The sequence below is a fragment of the Etheostoma cragini genome, chromosome 20 (assembly GCF_013103735.1).
Source record: "Etheostoma cragini isolate CJK2018 chromosome 20, CSU_Ecrag_1.0, whole genome shotgun sequence".
NCBI classification, from domain to species: domain Eukaryota; kingdom Metazoa; phylum Chordata; class Actinopteri; order Perciformes; family Percidae; genus Etheostoma; species Etheostoma cragini.
The window spans coordinates 14,160,059-14,182,453 of NC_048426.1; the positions used below are offsets into that span (position 1 = coordinate 14,160,059).

General features: G+C 39.9%; 2 protein-coding genes and 1 long non-coding RNA gene across 13 annotated transcripts in view; 2 read left to right on the plus strand and 1 right to left on the minus strand.

Annotated features, from left to right (window-relative positions):
• Positions 1-4,190, minus strand: part of btbd7 (BTB (POZ) domain containing 7) — a 25,132-nt gene extending 20,942 nt beyond the window's left edge. Inside the window, exons 1-2 of one of the 3 annotated variants that reach the window (XM_034858755.1) lie at positions 4,066-4,182; positions 3,836-3,915 (exon numbers count right to left, since the gene is read on the minus strand). The gene's annotated coding sequence lies outside the window, so the exon portion shown is untranslated. Of the gene's footprint in view, positions 1-3,835 lie in introns of all 3 variants that reach the window. The other 2 variants (XM_034858753.1, XM_034858754.1) reach the window with 2 other exon arrangements.
• Positions 4,191-5,703: 1,513 nt separating this feature from the next.
• LOC117936083 lies at positions 5,704-6,887 on the plus strand. Its single transcript, XR_004654877.1, has 2 exons — positions 5,704-5,953; positions 6,649-6,887. It is a non-coding gene; the product is annotated as an uncharacterized LOC117936083 (long non-coding RNA).
• A 742-nt stretch (positions 6,888-7,629) lies between these two features.
• Positions 7,630-22,395, plus strand: part of LOC117936013 (protein unc-79 homolog) — a 32,325-nt gene continuing 17,559 nt past the window's right edge. For 6 of the 9 annotated variants that reach the window (XM_034858716.1, XM_034858717.1, XM_034858718.1 and 3 more), the window contains exons 1-16: positions 7,631-7,932; positions 9,313-9,433; positions 12,608-12,921; positions 13,705-13,875; positions 14,067-14,162; positions 14,265-14,320; positions 15,302-15,431; positions 15,566-15,630; positions 16,979-17,067; positions 17,455-17,495; positions 18,332-18,360; positions 19,501-19,730; positions 19,935-20,106; positions 20,249-20,479; positions 20,781-20,971; positions 21,654-21,777. In XM_034858716.1, coding sequence (XP_034714607.1) covers positions 7,911-7,932; positions 9,313-9,433; positions 12,608-12,921; positions 13,705-13,875; positions 14,067-14,162; positions 14,265-14,320; positions 15,302-15,431; positions 15,566-15,630; positions 16,979-17,067; positions 17,455-17,495; positions 18,332-18,360; positions 19,501-19,730; positions 19,935-20,106; positions 20,249-20,479; positions 20,781-20,971; positions 21,654-21,777 — 2,082 coding nt within the window. In that variant the 5' untranslated portion in view covers positions 7,631-7,910. Of the gene's footprint in view, positions 7,933-9,312; positions 9,434-12,607; positions 12,922-13,704; positions 13,876-14,066; positions 14,163-14,264; positions 14,321-15,301; positions 15,432-15,565; positions 15,631-16,978; positions 17,068-17,454; positions 17,496-18,331; positions 18,361-19,500; positions 19,731-19,934; positions 20,107-20,248; positions 20,480-20,780; positions 20,972-21,653; positions 21,778-22,395 lie in introns of all 9 variants that reach the window. The other 3 variants (XM_034858721.1, XM_034858725.1, XM_034858723.1) reach the window with 2 other exon arrangements.

Sequence of the window (22,395 nt, forward strand, 5' to 3'; positions counted from 1 at the left end):
GAAAAAGGCTGCAATGAAACAAAGAGTGAAAAATTTAAAGGGGTCTGAATACTTTCCGTACCCACTGTATACTGTATTGTTTACAAACGGGGAGGGTCCTTAAATTTAGCACAGCAGAGGCAGAATAAAACAAAGCATCCAACACATCAACTGAACAATACACTCACTCCCGGCTAGTCAGACTCACAGCTTCAACTCATTCAAATGAGTGAACCAAATGTAACTTCAGCTGCCAGTGCAGAATTCTAAAAGCATTATTTAGGACAGCTACTTCCTTGAGACCTGAGTAACACTTTTCAATAAGACGCATATGTCCCATAATCTAGCTGATGCCGAAAATTATGACACCTTCCTGCAGTTTAGACTGAAACAGTGTGCTGCTCTGTTGTGCTCAGGCGGGGAGCAGAGGAGGGAAGTGCCACAGACGGCGGCCCCGGGGGGGGGGGTTGCAGACGCTGGCCGAGCTGGACTATATGTCCCTAATAAGAGATGACAGGAGACACTCCCTGCCCCCACCTATCTCGAACACACACGCAGACATACGTACACACCTTTCAAACTGCTCACATAGCTGCACTCTCTTGGATCATTTTATTTTATTCAAAATTGTTCACTTGCAATGGTTTAAAAGGACAGAACCCCTGCCTCCAACAGAACATTACCATACAAAACTGCTTGGCACGAGAACAGGACTGATGTATTATTTAAATGACAGTCAAGGCACTTTATTAATCATTTATGTGAATTTTCTCATCATGGCTAGAGAAAAAGGGAAGTGGTAGGTATCAGGATCTCCTTTCCTGTCTGCAACCCCAAATTTCGGGAGCTTGTTCTCATTATTTCAAAGCAGGTTTTTACAGGTCATGCCCTTTATTTAAAGCTCTGCTAATGAAACACAGCGCCGACATTTTGAATTAAAGTGACAGCTGTAATGAAGCTAGGAGGGCACGACAAGACTTCAACAATCAAAGTGATGTGAAGGATGACTTGGGCAGTGTAGCAGATGATTGAGAAATTTATATTTCTTGCCTTTTAGGTAATTGTATGCATGACAGTTTATGAACCTAAAGAGTCCCATTGCTTTGCTCAAATTGCATAAAAACACCTAGGTGCTGTGTCCTCCAAAGGTCCCACTGTGAATCGTATGAATTAAATGATAAAATCCCCACCTTTTGAAATTAGTCTTTGTTAGGATCAATGACACAGGCCCTAATCTTCTGGAGAGGAGCAATCACTTTGCCAGTATCGCAATCGGGCCCAAATGAAAGGGCAGCAACTGAAATACATCCCCCAGGAACACTTTCCTGTCTAAAATTACACAGTAGCTGCAAAGTGCTCTAAATGTGTCAGAGCTCTCAAATAACAGCTCATCATTTAATTTCTTCAACAGGGATATTTTTTATTAGTCCGTTGCTGTCGTGTTATTATCTTACGAAGTCCCGTCACACTGATCTCAGAAGAAAGGTAGATACCTTATTCTTAAAAAAGAAAGATGCAGGTAGGGCTTGGTGATATGGAGAAAATCAAATATCCCAATATCTTTCACCAAATACCTCGATACCGATACCACAACAAGGTTGTGATGTTGACTAGTGGTGCTTTCACAAAATATTTACACAATGAGACTTTTGATAAATAATCATCAGTAATGTGGGTATAATAACTAAGTGGGTAAAGACAAATAATAGAACAGTTACAACAGTCTGGTAAGTTCAGAAAAAATAACAGGAAAAGACAACACTTATGCCATATTATGATCCAAAATCTAAGACGATATCTAGTCTCATATCATGATAGATATATTGCCCAGCCAAGCATGACACGGATACTGCTTCAGACTGTTCAACGATTTGGAATCTGATACAATCAGAGTTGCTCTAAAAAAAGGGACAAAAAAAGCAATGCAGCGGTGAGAAGAAACCAGACGTTTGACTGAGTGACCTCCACTGTACAGATGTGTTTGCAAACATCTCACAGCAAGATGTGCAAGTGGAATATGTGCCGCTGGTCAGAAAAAAAGAATAAATTACACCCTCTAAAATAATAATGATGTCATATTTTGTCTGAAATAATGTCTAAAGAGACAAAAAACTGTGGCTGAGCAGGCTGCTTACCTCTGCAGTGTTTTTGCCAATCAGGTCAATCAGTATAACAGATAATCAGGCCATTTGACTGATTACAGTAGGAGAGCTACAGGAAACAGGAATCAGAACAGGCTAGAAACACCGTGACAGACAGAAATGACAGACACATATAGAGGAAACAAAAGTCTCCACAATGATGACTCATGGTGGGCAGCCTCTGAATTAGCCCGTTAACCAACAACATGAACCGTAGTGCTGCCTGCATATTTAGCTTTTAATGGACTATGTTGACAGCTAATCATGATTTTTTGCTCTGGATGACACCATACACAAACAAAAATGTTGGTATCACACATAATGTTTAATTAGCATCAACAAGTTCTTTTCTTTTAGACCTAACAGATGAATGACACGCTCTAGGTCAGTTTACAAAACAACCAAACATGGCCATCTTTTCAATGAAGAAACGTTAAGTGTGCAAACACTAATGACTATACAAACACAGCCTGGCAGTCAACCTCCAGAGAATGAATGGCAATCCAGGAAACAATAAGTGCTAATTTTAAGTCAATGCTCCTTGTTGAGTTCTCCATCCAACGGGCCAGAGTAAACAACATTAAGGCCAAAGTCCGGCTCATTCAGTGACTCTGTGGCAAGCACTTGGAAGCTCACAGCCTTTTCATGCAAGTCATGGACTTCTGAGCATGTAGCTCCAATAATTACATGTCATTATACTGGCCTGGAGCACTGACACAAATACTTCACCTGGTGAAATGACAAACCGAAATGCTGAAGAGCGCAGTCAGTGAATACACATTTTCCAAATTAAAAGACAGATACACACAGGTTGTATTTCAGAAGCAGACAGGGTGTACACAATGCTAATTCCAACCAGAATTACAGTGGGATTACCAAATGATTATCCCAGTGTGCACATGGCTCCTCACCAATTAAAAAAACGGTGGTGCCAAGAAATACCATGTACACTGTTAGAGAAACCACTTAGGAGAGCAATACAAAAAATATTCTTTGGGTGGGTTAGGCAAACAATAACACACTGAACAAAGATGATACCTGATGCTGATCACTAAATATATAACGTTACTGGATATGATTTGACTACTGAAAAAAATGTATAGTATTACTTCGATATACCAATAAACCTTTATCGACATGTAACATTAGGCTATAGATTTCAATATATGACAGGCCATATCGTTGCCCTATCACAACCTATCAACAACTATCTGACCCAGGGGCAACAAACAGCAACATGTAACGTCAGGTTGATCAGCAAAGTTAAAATGCACCTTCATCCCGAACTTTTCTATCGATCTAGCCTCACAAAAACGGAAGAAGTGTTCCCCTCTGTAACCAGTGTGTAAAGAAATCAATCATTTTCAATGGCTTTGTTAGCCTTACGTTTACGCGGAGCTATTGTTGCTCTTTGGGCTATTGGTAGGCTATCGCTGCTCAGCGGAAGCCTTGGTTAAAAGTGCTTGTGAGATCAAAAACCAAGTGGGTTGTTCGTCAGCTGATTAAAATGAGAAGTAATGTCCAAATATTTTGCGACAGGCTAGCGTGGGGAGTCATATTCATCACAGCCCTGTAATTAGTAGCATTTCCTATGAGGCTAGGGTTAGCTATCTCTGTTGTGTCGCTTTGACTTTACGGTACCTCTAGGAAACAGCAATATGCTTCAAGCAGGATGTAATGCAACTGTTTAAAGGCGAGCCTTCAAAAATATTTACCAGAAAGTGGAGCGCTTTAGGGGCATTATTTTTCTTCGTATCACCTTGTAGTTTAGACAGTACTCCGACCCAAGTTGTATCTGGCAGAGAGAGAAAAAAAATGCAGCTCAACACCTTCTTTTTCCAACTCTGCTCATTTTGCACGGCTCGACGTCAACGTCCACATTTGATCTCTAATATGCGATAATTTCCACTTGCATCGACTTTCCATGCGAATTTCTAGCATTTACCTCGACCAAAAACTACACTTAAACCGTTTTTATTCTCGGTTCGGTTCGGTATTTTCCCATAGTAGCACAACGCCTTGCTGGGTGGTTGTTATGGCCTATCCCAACCATTTCAAAATAGCCAGATTAAGAAACAGCGCTTCCGGTTATGACTTTCAAAATAAATAAACTGAATATTAAGATTTTTGAATTTATACAATAGAATATAGTTTCGACAAACGCCTTGTCAATCACATGTTCGGTATTATACCTTGAAAAGTAATTTCAACAAGGAGCTGTGTAAATTCATGACCATATACTCATATAGATAGTCACGCTTTTAATTTAGAGTCGAACTGATCTTTTTTTCCCCTGTATTTTACGTAGCTTGACAGATTCTTAATGCTGTACGTCGACTGGTCAAGAGGCCCGTTAGTACTACAGGCAGCTTGTGCAATAACACATTTGCGAGTGCCCTCTAGTGGTTTGTTTTTGGCAGTGGGCCTTATAAACCTATCGGAGTAGAGTAGCACAGAAGTAAATCGTTATGGTGGAAATTTAAGCGTAGTTGAATGAAAACATCATTCTCCAACATTATATTATTATTATTTGTTAACTTGTATCTCTTTTATATATGTTTGTCTACGTGGGATTACTATGATGTATAAAGTATAACACAAAACTACGCCATGGAAATTTATGTCAAAGTTTGAAACCATCTGATTTAAGTGGCTACAATATGCAGTTGGGTAAATCCAACCACACTGTTCAAATTGGTTTATTGTAACGCCCTCTGAGCAAAGTTCTTTTGGCCTCCTGTTGAGGGCGACACAATACATGTTATGTAGGTTAAACGTCTTTGCCACATACTGTTTGGCTCATTTTTAATCATTTTCGAGGTAATTTTTGCAGTTTTGCTAAGAACAGGATCTCCCAATTTGTATACCTTCAAAAGCCCCGTAAAACGTCATAATAACACACGAGCACAATGCCATTGAATAGGCAGGCCAATGGGGAAAGACAACTAAACCATACTCCTGTAATACCAAGCACTTAAATTTAGGTTTGTTCTAATCTGGCAAATTAGTGCAATCTGGGACATCAATTTAGATAATCGACTGACCCTAGGCCTATATGTTCATGTTTTTGTAGAGGATGATAGAGGACTTTTTAAGCTTAATTGTTGTTGATGTTTTTCCTCTAGGGATTGGATTTGATTCTATCCAACTGTAAAAACCTTTTAATCAAGAATGCATGGCAAAATTGAATTCTCCCCCAGAACAATTCATCTGTTTTTCTACTTAATCATTTCCTCTGCAGCCATATCTAGAAAATCAGTTTCAACCCTGCATGTTACAGTTTTGCCATTTTTATGTCATTTATTCTTTGTTTGCAAGAGTTTATGGTCACTTTAGTCAAAACATGCCTGACTGTCTATTTTTAAGTTTTGAAGACATGTTGGATCTGTTGATTGCTCTTAACTTAAGTAAAACTCCATAATTACATACAATAGCTGTCAAGAGTTCATTACAATGTAGAATCCTTATTATACCGAGTTTTTTGAACAGTTAATTGGATGGTCTCATGGACAAGGCCATAATTCTTATCCTGATGAGAGGTTGGTCAGTGTGTTTACATGAGTGTCTTTGGCCCACGGAAGTAACTCCTCCCAGAGACAGTGGTCGGAACCAGATGAAAGCAGTGACTATCTGTTAGTATCTCACAGGATATGAGGAGAAATTTCCACAAGAACATTAACATTTTCCAGTAGATGCAAGTGACTGTGAGCAGAACGATGTTTTCCCTTCTTAGGAGACCCACACTGACATGGTCCACGCTGATGAAAGCCATTCAGCAAAATCACAGGTCAACCATCTACAGCAAGCCGCCCAAAGAAAAGATCGGGCCAATGGTAGGACTGAATATCTTTGTTAGTAGTTGTTTTGTAGAAGTTGAATAGACAGACATCCTGTGTTGTTTGTATCATGATGTACTGTAACATCAGGGACTTAAGTAATGTTTTTATGTGTGCTGACTTGGTGCTAAATTACAATTAATTAAACGATAAGGTCCCCGTTGCCACACAAACATTGCAACAGTCGTGGGAAGTCAATATCTGTGATACTACAATGTATTTCCCCTAATGTGAGGAATTCAAGCGAACTGTGTTTCCCAGTCTGTAGAGTAGGAGAGTTGTTTTATTCATTTGTTTTCCCTGAGTCAGTGTGAAGCTCCGGCCATTGTAAAGGGATCCTATGATGGAACTGCAACATAGCGGCCGGTGTTTATGCCACTACAAATCTGTTGATCTGTCCTCAGGGACGTACACTGGGGCTTTTACAAAGCCTGGCTCAGGTTAAGAATACCAAAGTGCAGAGGGACAAAGGGAATATCGTGGTAGGACGAAATAAATGGGGGCTGCTGTTATATATCCCGGTGAGTCACTGAGATCAAGTCCTTCTGTTATGGACACAGGTGTTCTCTCCCTTCATTCAACCTATAGCTGATGACAGGAGAGGTTTAGGAGCTGTAAGACTGAAAGATTGAAATGTGTCATAAACAAATATTTCCTCATGCAAATACATTTATGTTCTCTCTTTCTTACAGCAATCTTTCTTTGCCATATGTGTGTTTGCTGTGACTCTCTTGGGCCCGGCTGGATGGATCATGCATCACATCCCAGACTACCGACAGAGATCACCTTCACAAACCTAACTTCTGCAAAAAAATGCAATCATGAAGACACCTATGCATACATGTTATGTGAGTGGATTTTTCCAATGTGTATGAAGGGAAGAAAAACTTAATGATGAAAGTTTACACTCTATAAAGACTTTGATAAAATATCTGCTGTGGTATGTTTTATTTCTAAGACATGGGATGTATGAAAATAGGTCAATTTATTGACTTGTCTGATCACTGTAATGTTTTGAAAATGCTTAAACGGTAGTGAGCAAATGGGTCATTCCAGGGTACAGTGACAGGATATTGCCTTTAATCAGCTGGAGATGAGATGGAAATACTCCAACAGTTCAACTACAATGGGAATTGTCTGTCAGTCTGTCAGTGGTTCAGACTCTGGAGTCTGTTTATCTTTCAGTTGCATTTTGCTCCTACAAAAGGATGCATGTTTGTAGAATGGTATACAGGCCTACATTTGTAAAATTATTCTCTCTTACCCAAGACCTTGATGTGTTACTGGGGATTAATATTAGCCTCATTATGACATACAAACCAGTATTCAATGCCTGTTTTCAAAATTAGGAAATAGGTCAACAATCAAAAACAATGGGAAAATCTGAATTTCCTAAAACACAGAATATGTTAAAAAACATAATAATTTTGCTCTGTGCAGGACACGTCATGCTTATGACAATGACATTGTAACAACCATCTGTTGCATGTTTTGCTTTTATATGCAGCTCAGATACACAAATGCGCAGAAATATATTGACAAACACACTCATTTCCTTGGTATTTTCCTCCTATAATGTTCAAAGAGGACAAATGGGGATGTATGAAATCTTGAATGACAATTTGTCAAAGGTGGATCAGTCCATTCGGAAAGGTATGCTGTTGCAGATGTATATCAACGTTCCTCTCTTCCCCGAAAGAATACAATTCTCAAAATTAAAATCAAACCCACAAAATTGGGTTTTCCTTTTAATTCCGCTAAAAGCGACCGCGCCAACGCTAAAAAGCCACAGTGTACAAATCCATCGCGCAGAGTGGTACAATCAAGCCGAGCCTGGGCTGCGAGGAGGGTATATTCACTTTTTCACGACAGAAGGAAACACAACGCCAGGGAGGAAAAAAAACACCAAAACAATTTACATTCTGGGTTTAATGGTTCCTAAAGTGTCTGCGAAATGTCTACGAAGGCAGAGCAGTGTAAGTACGGCTGTGTGTCTGGCTTTGCTGTCTTGTCATGGAGGTTTGGAAACTGGAAATGTGATTTTTTGTTTTAATCAAGAAAGCGAACGAGGGGAGCTGTCCTTGGTGATAAAACCGCGGTTGCCATGGCAGGTTGCAACACGTCCTCTCTCTGCAGAGGATGGCTGGAGCGCTCAGCGCTCACAGGAAGGCAGTCTATAGCCTATGTGTATTTCTTGACAAGGGAAAACAACATAATGGCTACATCGTCATGTTATCTTTTTGTGTTGTTTTGATTGACTTGGCTGGATGAAGCGCGTGCAGAAAGCGAGGTTTGCTGCTGGTCTCAAGGTCGACCTGACTGATTCTTTACTGAACAATATGGTGGCGTTAGAGTGATCAATAACGTGGTTTGATCACACCGTCCTGAAGGCTCTTGTTCATTTCCTTCTAAATCCTCCGATTGCTTTTGAACAGGTGGCAGGCATCCCTTTTCTTCAGAATGTCTTCAATATTAGTACTGAATGATCTCTGCACACCTTTAATCACGTATTGCTAGTTTTAAGTGTATAACTGACATAACATATGGGGGTCAAACTAGGTGTTTGGGGCTTCCATTTCATTTGGCAGTGTTCCTGATTGTTTAGTAGTCAATATACAGTAGATGAGAAAAAAAACAGAGAACAACAAATTGCCAGCTGTTATCTCCATCATTTTTCTATTTATTTCTGTGTTTAGGCATCAAAATGTGATGAGAAGCATGTGTGCTACAGTTTGTTTAGCAGCACATACTTTACATGCTTAAAGCCTGCAGCTGTTATTTATATTTGTGGGGGTTGTCATTTACAGGTCAGGGAGTAAGATAAAAACCATTCCCCAAAGTCCCCAAAAATGGGTCAGCAATCAACCGCTCCAACTTAATTTAACTCTTAATTTAACCTGACAAAAATAACACGTTTATACCTAAAACCCTGTCCTGACGGAGAAGTTCAGCATATATAAGCGGGGTCATTGCTGAAATGTCTCTCAGTATCATCTGCAGAGGGATGAGTAAACCCTCTCTCAAGTCTCATGCTGACTGCACTTTCCCAGCTTGCCTTGGGACTTGAACTGGCAACCTTTTGTACATGAGCTTGTTTCTGTAAGCAATAGGTTACCTCTTCCTCTAGGGGTTCCTGTGTCCTCGCTGCTGCAAAAAAAGATCCCCCGATGAAGGCCAGACAGCCATGGGAACAGAGACTCTTTGTTTGACTTGATAATTGGAGCGTTTATTCTTACATGAACCAAGAAATACAGCTCCATGCATGTTCTACCACTTGCCTTATGTGTGCACTCAGATTCACATGATAGTCTCACTAGTGTTGATTTGCTTGTTACTCTGCTCTTTATTTTGTCTAGTTGCCTCTAAGATACGATACTTGCAAGAGTATCACAACCGTGTGCAACACAATATTTACCCTGTGCCATCCGGAACAGACATTGCAAACACACTGAAATACTTTTCCCAAACCCTGCTCAGGTAAGTACCCTGCTTTGGAGCTAACAGGTGATGTAACAGACTGTAGAATGTGAAGGATATTTAGCTTCCTCACATCAGACAAGATAACTTCACAGCAGGTTGTTCTGACACACTTCTTGAAAGAGAAGACAGTAAAAACCATTATTATGAATTTAGTATGTCAAGAGGAAGTTAGGGAAGAGGCCAACTGTGTCTACTACTTGCCCTGCTTTGAAATATAGAAGAAGATGGAGCAGATTTCCTACGGAGTTAGGGTGTTGTTTTAAAGCAGCTACAGCAATAGATGACTCAGTGATGTTTATTGATTCTATGGTTGCCTGCTAAATGAACACTTCCCTGGGGTGGACTGTTGTGTCCTTCCCAGAGGGGCCTGGTGCAGGCAGCTTCTTCTGCTCTGCAGTTGCAGGGTCAGCCTGCTCCCCTGGGTGCTGTGAAAGCCTGAGGAAGGAACAGCATGTTATTTCCTCCTCAAACACAGGTCAAATAGGCAGCCATTTTGGACACATCAAATTTCACGATGTGTCATGTCCCTGTTTTTTCCAGCTGGAGCTTCTTCCACATCAGAGTAGGCTGCAGTGATAGGATCATTTGATATGTCATATGGTTGGTTTAGTCTTCCTGCCTGCTGGCTTCACAGAAAATATTAGTGCTGTCTGAACTTATTAGTTAATTTACAAAAAGGATGGGATTAGTGGAGGCTGAAGTTGCATGCCCCACTTCTATTATTGTTATAAGATTAGGGTGCAATCTATTTAAGATTGGCAGCGAGCCTCAATTCTATACTTTATGCTTCAGCCTTCATAAGGATTATTTCTCTACTGAGTGATGCCCACAAAGTATCCTGGTTACTTTGTGCTTTGCTGAGGGGCTGTCCAGCACCAGCAACCACTGTGCCTTTTTAAACATGGCCGATCTTATGTCTTTGGCACAGACAGAGCATGACATGGGCTGTAACTGTGGGAATCTGTGTAAACTCAAGTGATGATTTGGTCTCGGAGGGGCATTTGAGTGCGAAAGGAACGATGCCGCTGTTAACGGTTTCTTATTTTCCCAGAAGCGGAGCTTCTTAGCCTCAAACAAATAATTCTTCCCACCAGTAGAGAGGTCTGGTTTCCTCAGCAGGGACTCCAGGATTATCCATACACCTGTGCCTTCTTCTACAGTGAGAAAGTAAGAGTAGTGAACCTTAAAAAGTAGAGCAGATGTGTGTCATGTTCCTGGAAAGAAAAACTGAAATGGCCAAAGGAGGTGTTTGCTGATTCACACACCAATTTCAGTTTCAGCACAGGTCAGATGCAGAACAGAAAATAAAGAAAGGCTACAGTTTTCTGTTTACTGACAATTACTTTATATATGCTTCCTTAAAGAAGAGGCAAAGCTGAGCTCTTTGCATCAGTGAGCCATGCTGACTTCATGCCAAACTCTATCACTCTGAGAATATAAAGTATTGATTATTCATACTTCTCTTTAATTCTGTAACTTTAGGGAGTGTGATTGTGCTTTAAATTTCCTGCTAAACACACACAGTCAAGGATTTTGAATTGCCAGTGCAGGGTTTGACAGTCAATGTATGTCATGTGTCTGTATCAGTGCATTTCTACATGTGTTTTATGTGTCGTACATGTTTGTAGTTCTTTGTCGTTTGTATGTATGTGTGTGTGTATGCACATATGTGTGGGTCTTTGTGTGTTCAGTGTATGCGTGTGAGCGTGTCTGTTGATCTCTATGTTCATTGTTCAAAATAATGATGTGTTCTATATGAGAAATGGGCAGTGAAAAAGTCATACTCTGAGATACTGTCTGTTGTTATGATTTAGTCCTTTTTGAGTTTACGCTGTATATAATAACGCAGCTTTGTGAATGCATTTACACTGAATAGAATCTTACAGAGTATAACTTTGAGGGGATACGTCAGAAAAGGGTACACTCTGCTGTTGGCAGTATAAACTGTTAAGCTCAACATGATGCATCTAATGTTATGTTAAAAATTCTTGAAATCCCCTTTCTCACTTGCCGGAAATGCTGTAACTCTACTTTTTGAGCTTTTGACCTTTCAAAATAAAACAATAAAAAAAAAATTGCATCAGCATTTATAATCTGGGCTCTCTTGATAAATCCCAATCGTTTACCTGATAGAACAGCTTAGCTCTTTAATAATGTGCAGTAAAATGAGCAATGCTCTCTGGCCCCCCCTTCCCCCTCCTCCACCCTAGACGCTCCACACTCAACCCAACTAGTTTTTTTCCCTTTTTGTTTTTCCTCTCTTAAAATTGAATTTAACCACCACCTTTCCCAGGGGACAACAAACACAATTGTCCATCCATTAGCTCACAAACATATTGCTACCAGTCATCTTCCCCTGATACAACCTATTCCTTTGTCATTATAGTTTCTCCTTTACCGTAGATTAGTTACATTTATTTTAGAAACCTGAATCCATATGCCTGTTGGATCTCATTATTTCTCCTGATGATACTGGTACAGTATCATAACGTATGCATACGGACATTATTTCTCTGGCGCAATAAACATGTGCTGTGACCTAGGAGCACTTGATCTAACCTCACACACATGTTTATTACTGGCTGAAGCATGTTTCAAAAGTGTCACCTCTGTATTTTCCCGAACCAATTTGGTGTCACTCCCATCCTTGACAGCCCCACTAAAGACAAGGAAATTTCTTTTTTTATTCCACGACTCATTGGCCTTTTTGCATGGTAGCCTCTGACCTTGCTAATTGGAAGATGGCAGCCGTCGAGGGACAGTCATTTGCACTGTTCCTTTTTTGAGAAGTATGGGGTTGCCACTGAAAACATGCCATTTTTTATATTTTTGCTCCTTGTCACCAGATACGCATGAGATGCAGTGATCATTGCAGTTTGTGCTCATGTTTTTTTTTGTTTTCCAAGTGCAAAGATAGACAAAATGAAATAAATTGAATTAAAGTCACTCTGAACAGACAAAGCAGGGAAAAATTGCCCATGCCTTCAGTGATACAGTCAAATAGTGAGACACTGCATCCTATGTGGGGTTTATCTGGGTTTGTTTTTTTCTATTTACGCTGTCTCTGTAGTGCCATTTCAATGTAATGTGCTGTTTTTTTGTGTCTTTGTTGTCTCTTTTTTTCCCTTGTTCCCCTCCCCTACCCTCCCTTCCCCTCCCGCCCCGGAGCAGCATTCTGTCCCGCACAGGCAGGAAGGAGAACCAGGAAGCTTCCAATTTGGCCGTGCCCATGACCATGTGTCTTTTTCCTGTGCCATTCCCACTCACCCCATCTCTAAGACCACAAGTCAGTTCCATCAACCCTACAGTTACTCGCTCCCTCCTTTACAGCGTTCTGCGCGATGCCCCGTCAGACCGCGGGGGGCAGGGGCAGCAGAGTCGGGACGCTCAGCTCTCAGAGTACCCCTCTCTGGACTATCAGGGCCTCTATGTGACCCTCGTGACCCTGCTTGACCTGGTGCCCCTGCTGCAGCACGGTCAGCATGGTGAGTCAAGGCCCAGTGCACCACTGTTTGTCATCATCATCCCGAGCCTGGCCTGCATGAAGCCACTGCTGCTTTTTTGGCCTCTTTTGTAACTGGAGGAGAGAAGTCCTGCTGAGGATCTTGAGGGATGCATGGGGTGATTGGGAGCACGCTGGATCCTGTCAACTTAATCGTTCATAAGCCATTGGATACAACAGACATAGGCCTTCTCTTCTGTGTATCATACTTGACTGCATGTTTGTTATGTAAAGTGGGAGAAATGTTTTACTTATGTTGTCATGTGAAAATATATAAGTTAAATGGAAGACACACATAGGCATATGTAATGTCTTCTTTTTTTCAATACATTCAGAATACATCTGAGAATTACTTATCTTCATACTGTTTTTCACGGGCCCAAGGCTGCATCACAGTCAGTGCTCTTGTTTTTCATGAATATTTCACCACTGTTAAAAAAAGCTCAAAAGCATGAAAACCCTTCTTCTTGACTAGAATGCTCTACTTTTCCTGATGGCAAATTATACTTAAGTGGCTTTAAAAAAAAGGACACTGCCCTCAGCTAAAGTTCATATTCCAATTTTTTTTCTTTATTTCACTGTTGTTATAATATATAAAATATTTAATGATATTTAAGTTAATAATATTTTATTTAATTAATTTAAATTCCATGTAATGTTGACATCTGTGTTGGCATACAGTATGTGAATACTGTATGTACCGTTATTGAATGAGTGTCTGTGTATCTCTTTTTTTTTTTTTTTGCCTTTCTCCCTTTCTCATCAGATCTGGGACAGTCCATATTTTACACAACAACTTGCCTTCTGCCCTTTCTCAGTGATGATATTCTCAGCACTTTGCCCTATACTATGATCTCCACTTTAGCCACATTTCCCCCTTTTCTCCACAAAGACATCATTGAGTACCTGAGCACCTCTTTCCTCCCCATGGCAATATGTGAGTATGACCTATCATAAGATCATTTAGACAACTAATTCCCTTCCTGTCATAATTAAAATGTACCTATCTGGCGGCATAGTTGGTGGTTGATAAAATGCATTTATGTTATTTTCATCAAAAGATATACTACTATCTTAAACACAACGGAGAAGTGAAATTCATTCTGTCTGTTCCTTGCTCGTCTGTAGTGGGCTCCACTCGGAGGGAGGGGGGAGTCCCTGCTTATGTTAATCTGTCTGCCTCCTCCATGCTAATGATTGCAATGCAGTACACCACCAATCCAGGTAACCCATCCTATTGGCTGCTTTTGAGGCTTGCATGCAAAAATAACCGTAATGTTATGCAGTAACGGCGCTCTACTTAAACTGGTCTTTTCTTCTTTTTAGTGTATCACTGTCAGTTGTTGGAGTGTCTAATGAAGCACAAACAGGAAGTATGGAAGGTACTTTGTTGTTCCTAAATTCCTAAAATACATCAAAGCAAAAAACTTAATTTTGGCTCTCTATTACTTTGAAAACACACACTGTCTGATTAAGAAAAAAAACTCTTTTAAAAAAACTGGATAATCTCTTGAATCCTTCTTAACTATGAACTGTGCTTATTAGCCTTCTTGCTTGAAAAGAAGGTTGATATCTACAATTTGTGCGCTAAATATGAAGCTAGAGCAAGAGGATAGTTAGCTCAGATTAGCATAAATCTTGGAAAGAGGGAGAAACAGCCAGCCTGGCTCCGTATTTATATCTATGGTTCTGTTCAAACTGAGGTAAATAAAACTCTCCTACCAGCCTAAGCTCACTAATTAACATGCTATATATGGTTTCTTTAATTCATACAACAACTGAAATGTAAAAAACACTGCTTGACGACCCCTGAGACTAGAACTTGCTTTCACATTTTCACAAATCTGAAACTGTGTTTTTAAGAATCTTTATCTTCTCTAGGATAATTTGGTCCAGATTTGACAAGTCTAGGTGTAGGGGATTTGGATCTGGACCTGGTTTAATGTGGTCTACATATGAAAAAGAAACCTGTGAAATCACCCTTTATTGCGTTCTCATAAAGACAATAAAGCTTTCATAAATCTAAAAGTGTGTTTTAGACGTAATTAACAATTTACCTTAATGACTTACATGCTTTCAATACAATACAAAAAACGGAGGATCAGTCACTCAGCAATGTTATTAATACATTATATTACATTTCCTGCTTAACCGGACGCTGTGAAGTGTCCTTCCCAGACTAAAAAATATGAAAAAATTGACATAAGGCAACATTTACTCTTTAGAATTGAAATAAAGCATGTTGCAATGAAAACCTTCAACTACTTGCTTTCTATTCCTTATCATGCAAATATCTTTGAATACCATGTCAATGATCAATATTTGTAATTTGTAATTACTGTTGATGTTTGTACTGTGTGCAGGACCTTCTTTATGTCATATCCTATGGCCCATCCCAAGTAAAGCCTCCAGCTGTGCAGATGTTGTTTCATTACTGGCCCAACCTGAAGCCACCCGGAGCCATCAGTGAATACAGGGGGCTTCAGTACACAGGTCAAATTCTCTTAATGTTACATCTGCTGCTTGATGTGCCCTTGAACTAACTAAAGGTCTAACCTATACCCCATTTTTCTTCTTTTCTCCTCCCCCACTGCCATCTTCTGTCTCTCTTCCATTTCCTGGATCAGCCTGGAACCCCATCCACTGTCAACATATCGAGTGCCACAATGCTATCAATAAACCTGCTGTCAAGGTGACTTTAGCCTTAACAAACACATGTTAAATAAGCCTTAAATATTAATTCTTACATCAAAGGTAAACTCATGGTTATTGGATCCCTTTACGTCTACCATGCCTTATTACTGGAAGAGGATAGATTAACAATTAGCAGCACACTCTGGATTCAAAAGCTGATTTCCTTGAGAACAACTTTGGGAATGTATGGGGCATGTGCCAGATTGTCTCGTCTAGTTCAACTGTGTGTGTCGGCGTGTTTATGTGAGCCCCTCGGTAAATAAATCAGTGAGAGTGGGGTAATGATAGCAGCTTCTATGCTACTTTACACCATTCTCTGCTGTTACTGCTCGGCTATATCAGCTTTGCATGCCCTTACTCAACTGTGCTCAAAACTGACAAATAGAGTAGGAACAGGGGCTTGGACAGGAGCGATTTTCAATTAGCAGAAGCAGGGAGGGGGAACTGGTGGAGGGGGGGCTTAAATTGGAAGCGGTGACCCTGTGCAGCCCTTGAGGATGGGTGGCATCAAGTGAGCACGCTAAATTACAGTGTACCATCTGAACATTAAGGCCACGAGCATTGAGGTATAGCACAGGGCCAGGCAAAGGTTGCAAGGGGGGAAGCATATGCACGCAGCCATCCACGCAAAGGCGTGGGGAGACAGGTATAGGTGCCAAATGATTTCTTGGGCTAGATGCTGTTATACTACCCTTGGAAGGTACTATGTAAGAGAGACAAAAGGAAAATGTTAGCTGTAGTAAATGTAGTGTATAATAGTCTATTCCAAGGGACTGTTCAAAAACATTTGGGGGGAGGAAGATTCAGAAAAGGGGAGGTTTTTTTCTTCTTTTTGCTAAAAGAAGGGTAGTCAAAATATTTTTTTTGGAGGATGCCTTTAATGATTAAACCTTTCAGAGAGCACATCACTATTGTTATATTTATTGTAGAACAACTTTCACCTTGACTTTATTTTGAAGTGTACACAGTGACACAACATAAAAAATGGCTGAGTATTTGCCAAACAGGATGTATCATTTTGTTATGTTTAATTCTATCCCATTGGTGGTTATGTAAAAATTATAATTTCATTAACATGGTTTGAATTGAAATACACCATCTTAAACACTTCATCCACTTTTGGTTATGGGAAAATGATTTGTACTGTACAAATTCCATTCCGTGTGAAAATTGAAGAATAATGTTCAGTCCCCTTCCACACCAGATCATTTTTTTGTCCAGTCCCTAAATTAGCAGAAAAGGTTTATTTCTCTCTTGTTTGTATGGAAATTGATCCTCAAAGTATCTGTATGTAAACATGTTAAATACCCCATCTAAATTCTAACTCTACCTTTCTTACTTTGCAGATGTGTATAGATCCTACTCTTTCTGTTGCCCTGGGAGACAAGCCTCCTCCTCTTTACATATGCGAGGAGTGCAGCCAGAGGATAGCAGGGTATGCGTCTGTTTTACCTCTTTTCCTCATCCCCCAGATTCTCCCTCTCCTTCAAATAGCTGCTGTTCAAAACATACATCACCTACTGCCTGCCTCATTATTCCTCACTCTAACCCAGGGAAATACATCACCATGGTTACTTAATTCCCTCACACTGGTAATGAGATCATCATTACAAAACCACACAACCACTTGTTTCTCTTTTCTCCAGCGTCTAGTGTGTTATAATTGCATGGCTCTGCAGTTTGTATTTTCTTTGATATTGAGGGAAGATATTTTGTTTGCCAGCTCTGTTAGTAAGTTGAGTCTGCTGTGGAAGGCTAGATGGAATTTTATGTTGAGCAGATTGCCTATAAATCAAGCATTGTTTATGAATTTCTTTTTCAGAGACCATGCGGAATGGCTTGTTGATGTACTCCTTCCTCAAGGTGAGCGTTCACAAACAAAAAGGTGTTTAAGTGTCTCTCAGTCTGTCTTGTTCCCCACAGACAAAGAGACATATATAATGTAAATGGCACATATGTAGAATACATTCAGTATAATGTACAATATGTGTTCATTGATGTATGTGTAAGATTATGTGTGTATATACTATATATCATAAGATAAATGTGATAAATGTTATTAGGATGTTAATGTGTGGTATAGGAAATTATAATAATATTAATTTACTGAGTTATGGAGAAGGTTAGGATTAAATAAGTGTATACTTCTTCTTACTCCTTGTCAGACATGTCTATGTTGGCTAATGTTACTTATTGTGTATTGAATGTTATGCTTATTTAACTTATTAGCACATTTATTTGAGGTTTTGTTTTATTTTATAGTTTTATTTTTTATATGTCTGAAACAAATTTCTTCACTCAAAGATTTCTTCCTTTATACTACTGTGTATACAGAAAGATTTTTAGCATTTTAATATTACAAATGTTATTTTATGTGCACGTGTTCCTTTACTTTGATTATGTTTAAAACCCTAGTTAAATGTGATACTTCAAGTTTAGTCATCTGATGATATACTTAAACAGAGGTGTTAATAATAATGTAATCTTTTCTAGTACTTTTTTAAAAAATGTCAATGTAGGCTTTACAGTGAAAGAAGAGAGCTTTTATGTAGTGTCTATGTGCAATGCATAAAAGCTATATACTGTTTATAAAGTTTTAGGAAAAGGTTTTTCTATTTTCCAATGGCACATATGACTAATTTCAAAAAGCTACTTCTGTTGTCTGCAAATTGAATATTTTTTTTAATTTGTCTTTGCAGCAGAAATATCTGCCATTTGTCAAAAGAAGGTAAGATTTGTATTTGTACTGCAACTTCCTACTCAATGTATCTCTATATTAAGGACAAATTAACCTTTGCAGTGATTTGTTGTTACTGATTACTGTATATCTTCAGAATAATGAAGTATTGCCTTAAACTGCACATAAAAAACAAAAATGTGTACAAACAGTACACATGCTTTAAGTAAACACAGAAAACAAACACATTGAACCTTGTGGATGAAGACATTTCATGAAATCCATTGTTACCTGCTATATGTAGTAAGGTCATTTATTTATGAACTGGAAATGTTTTCTTCATTGAGAAGTCCATTCACTGTAACAGCTCAGTAAAGGCCACATCATTTCAAATGAAGATGCTGGGGGGTGATGTTTGCACTGCTGAGAGTGCTCGCTGCTGGTTTCCAGGGAGACACCAAACTGAGTGTGAGATGATCTCAGGTATTCCCGTCAGGCCAAGCAGCCGTCCAGGCGAAACAGCTGGCCTCCACCCTTGTTTGTCCAACAGTTTATAATCCACAGCCTCCCTTTCTGATCAGGCTTTGTCACACTAATTTAAGAAAGCCCTTTAAACTCCCACATGGATTTACACCAGCTCGTTCATCTTCATCTGAAAATAGTTTCTTATAAATATACCATGATATGCAAAATTTAACATACTGTTAACCACAACACCATCAGTAACATTAGGGTGGTGTTTTTGTTTGTTGAAAGCCGGATGGGTGAAAGAGAGAACTCACCATCAAAGGACAGATACATATGTTAATTTGATAGGGAGCACTGCATCCCTCTAATGGCACAAGATTAGAGGCTGATCAGATTAGGATGGTTCTCTAGTGCCATTCCTTTTATTTTTAGAAACCTGAGACACTGTAGGGACACATAAATAAAGAAAAGAGTTTTTCTATCGTTCCAGATGTAGACAGATCAACGTCTCTAAACAAATGTGTATTGGAGAGGACTATATTCATATTCTGAGCAGTTAGTTGCTTTTCAAGCCTGTATATAGGTTTATTTTTAGAGGTTTGTAATAATACATTATTGGCTGATTTGCTGTTATTGTGGGATATTTTTATTTTGTTACCTACTGCCCAGAATAAAAAAAAAAAGTCAACTGATCCCCTCCTTTCCCATTTCTTGGCTTTGTAGAATTGTAGCTCTCATGTTAGGAGGGCTGTGGTCACCTGCTTCTCTGCTGGCTGCTGTGGGCGCCATGGCAACCGGCCTGTCCGCTACTGTAAGCGTTGCCATGTCAACCACCACAGTAGTGAGGTGGGGGCTGCGGCGGAGACCCATCTTTACCAGACCTCGCCCCCTCCCATCAACACAAGGGAGTGCGGTGCGGAGGAGCTAGTGTGCACTGTAGAAGCTGTTATAAGGTACATTCACAGTGTTTACACTGACATATCACAGCCACAGTTACATGGCATATGCCTCTAATGCTGTTTTAACATGAATATATGTTTAACAATACTGCATGAAATTAGATGATTAATGTATAAGTTGATGTATCAATATGACTCTCTCTAATGTCTTCTCTACTCCTCTCTGAATCCTCTGTTATCCTCTCCATTTCCATCCAGTCTTCTCAAGGAGGCAGAAATTCATGCAGAACAGCGTGAGTTTGAGATGAACAGGCGTCGTCAGATGGGCCTGTCCACCTCCCATCACTCTCTGGACAACATTGAGTTTGACAACAAGGAGGACGACCAGCATGACCAGCGCCTCCTGAGTCAGTTTGGCATCTGGTTCCTGGTGTGTAATCACAATGTCTGTCAATAACAGGGATTTGGGAGATAAGGATGTGTACAGTGCATGTCCTATTATCGCTACCCTGCTAAGTACTTGGTTACCTGACTGATTAGTTTGCTTCTCTGACCTTCACTCACATCTGCAGGTGAGCCTGTGCACACCTAATGAGAACACGCCAACAGAGAGTCTGGCTCGGCTGGTCAGCATGGTCTTCCAGTGGTTTCACTCCACCGCCTACATGATGGACGATGAGGTTGGAAGCCTGGTGGAGAAACTGAAGCCGCAGTTTGTCACTAAGTGGCTAAAGACAGTGTGTGAAGTGCGATTTGACGTCATGGTCATGTGTCTGCTGCCCAAGCCTGTTGAGTTTGCAAGGGTAAGGCCAAGATCCAGGTCAACTAAACACATAGTAACTGGTTAAGGGATCATAGCCAATGTAGGTGTTGATACTGGATGTGGATGTGGGTGGGAAAAGGTTATAGTCAGAAAAAAACAACAGGAACTTTATAACTGCAAATATCTATATGTGAACATTTTGCACTGGGCAGCATCAATATGTATCATTAAATCGGCATGTCAATGAGGACTGAGGTTTATTAAAATAGGAAGGGCAGGTCATCATCTGAACTCTCTTGGATGTGTTTGTTTTAAATCAGTACATGCACACTTTTCCCCAGGTGGGAGGATATTGGGACAAGTCATGTAGCACAGTGACCCAGCTGAAGGAAGGCCTGAACCGGATCCTGTGTCTGATACCGTACAATGTCATCAGTCAGCCACTGTGGGAGTGCTTTATGCCTGAGTGGCTGGAGTCCATTCGCACCGAGGTGCCCGACCACCAGCTCAAAGAGTTCCGGGAAGTGCTTAGGTAATCCACCACCTCCAAGTGTTTGGATATTGTTGTTGAAATTCCTGTAATAAAAACATTTCTGTTTGCATATAAGCAGATTTGAAAGTTCTTATTAGTTACTTGTAGATGTGCTTATTCTGATATACCTTACATACAGAATAATCAGACAAATCTGTGTCTTGGTTTCAGTTGTGTCATTTGCTGGTGTATTTTTCTTATTCCTTACATCATGACATGACGTCAAGATATTTCCTCTGCAGCTACAATACTTATAACAGATATGTATTTTTAGTAGTCCACACATTAAAGATAAATGATTGGTGTGAATTCCACAGAATCTTAAAAAAAGGCTCTTTTCCAAAAATACTCTTGTCAGTCTCAATGTTCTATAATGCATGATGCTAGCTTTTGCAGCACGGCAAAACTCTCAGACTAAAAAGGTGGATGCATTTTGGACTAAGGGGCTTATCAATAGTAAGTGTACCATCAGGGAAAAGCTTAGCAAATGGAGAAGTTTGATATTTTGAAAAATGTTCTTGCAGAAAATTGATTGATACCACTCTGATGTGGTGCACTAGAACCAGGAGGTGATTAGACAACACAATTGTAACACTGAAGAACAACAGGAGTGAACTGAATCACTGTGATTGTGTAACTGTTTATGAGGAACGTAATATTGTGTTTTGCCTTTTGCTTACAGTAAGATGTTTGATATTGAGCTGTGCCCCCTGCCGTTCTCCATGGAAGAAATGTTTGGCTTTATCAGCTGCAGATTCTCTGGCTACCCAGCGTCTGTGCAAGAGCAGGCTCTGCTGTGGCTGCATGTAAGCACGCACACACACGCACGCACTCACACACACACACACACACACGCGGTATCATGTCCAGTTGACATCCTGCGGTTCTGTCCACAGTGCGTGTGAATTGAACAGGTTGTCATACAGTGTGAGAGTCTGGGCAGGGGCCCTGCTGAACATGGATCTGGGTCACTGAATGAGACTGAGTTTCATCCCATATGCACTCACAGCTTGTTTCCCGGTATATGTGGATCACTTTCAAGTTTTCTGTCACAACTACGGTCAAAAGATTGAATTCATTTTCGCTCCTCTATTAGGTCACATTCAAATTAAACAGAGAACTGGTGCCCAGTTTGACTCTGTACATCTGTCTCTGCATGTTATAAATCTTTGGGTATATACAAGATGTGATATAGGCATTTATATTGTTATTAGCATCAGTTTATCTCTCTTACCCTGCAGGTATTCAGTCATGCATGTAGTGTTTATGTTATAGCATAGAATAAATACATTTAAAAAGCTCAACAACTGAAGTGCATGGTTTAGCATTGGAAATACAATAATACTAAACTATCTGCATAGTAAGGAGAAAAATATTTTAGGATTAGTGCTAATAGACCCTTCAAACACTTGTGTTTTGTTTGG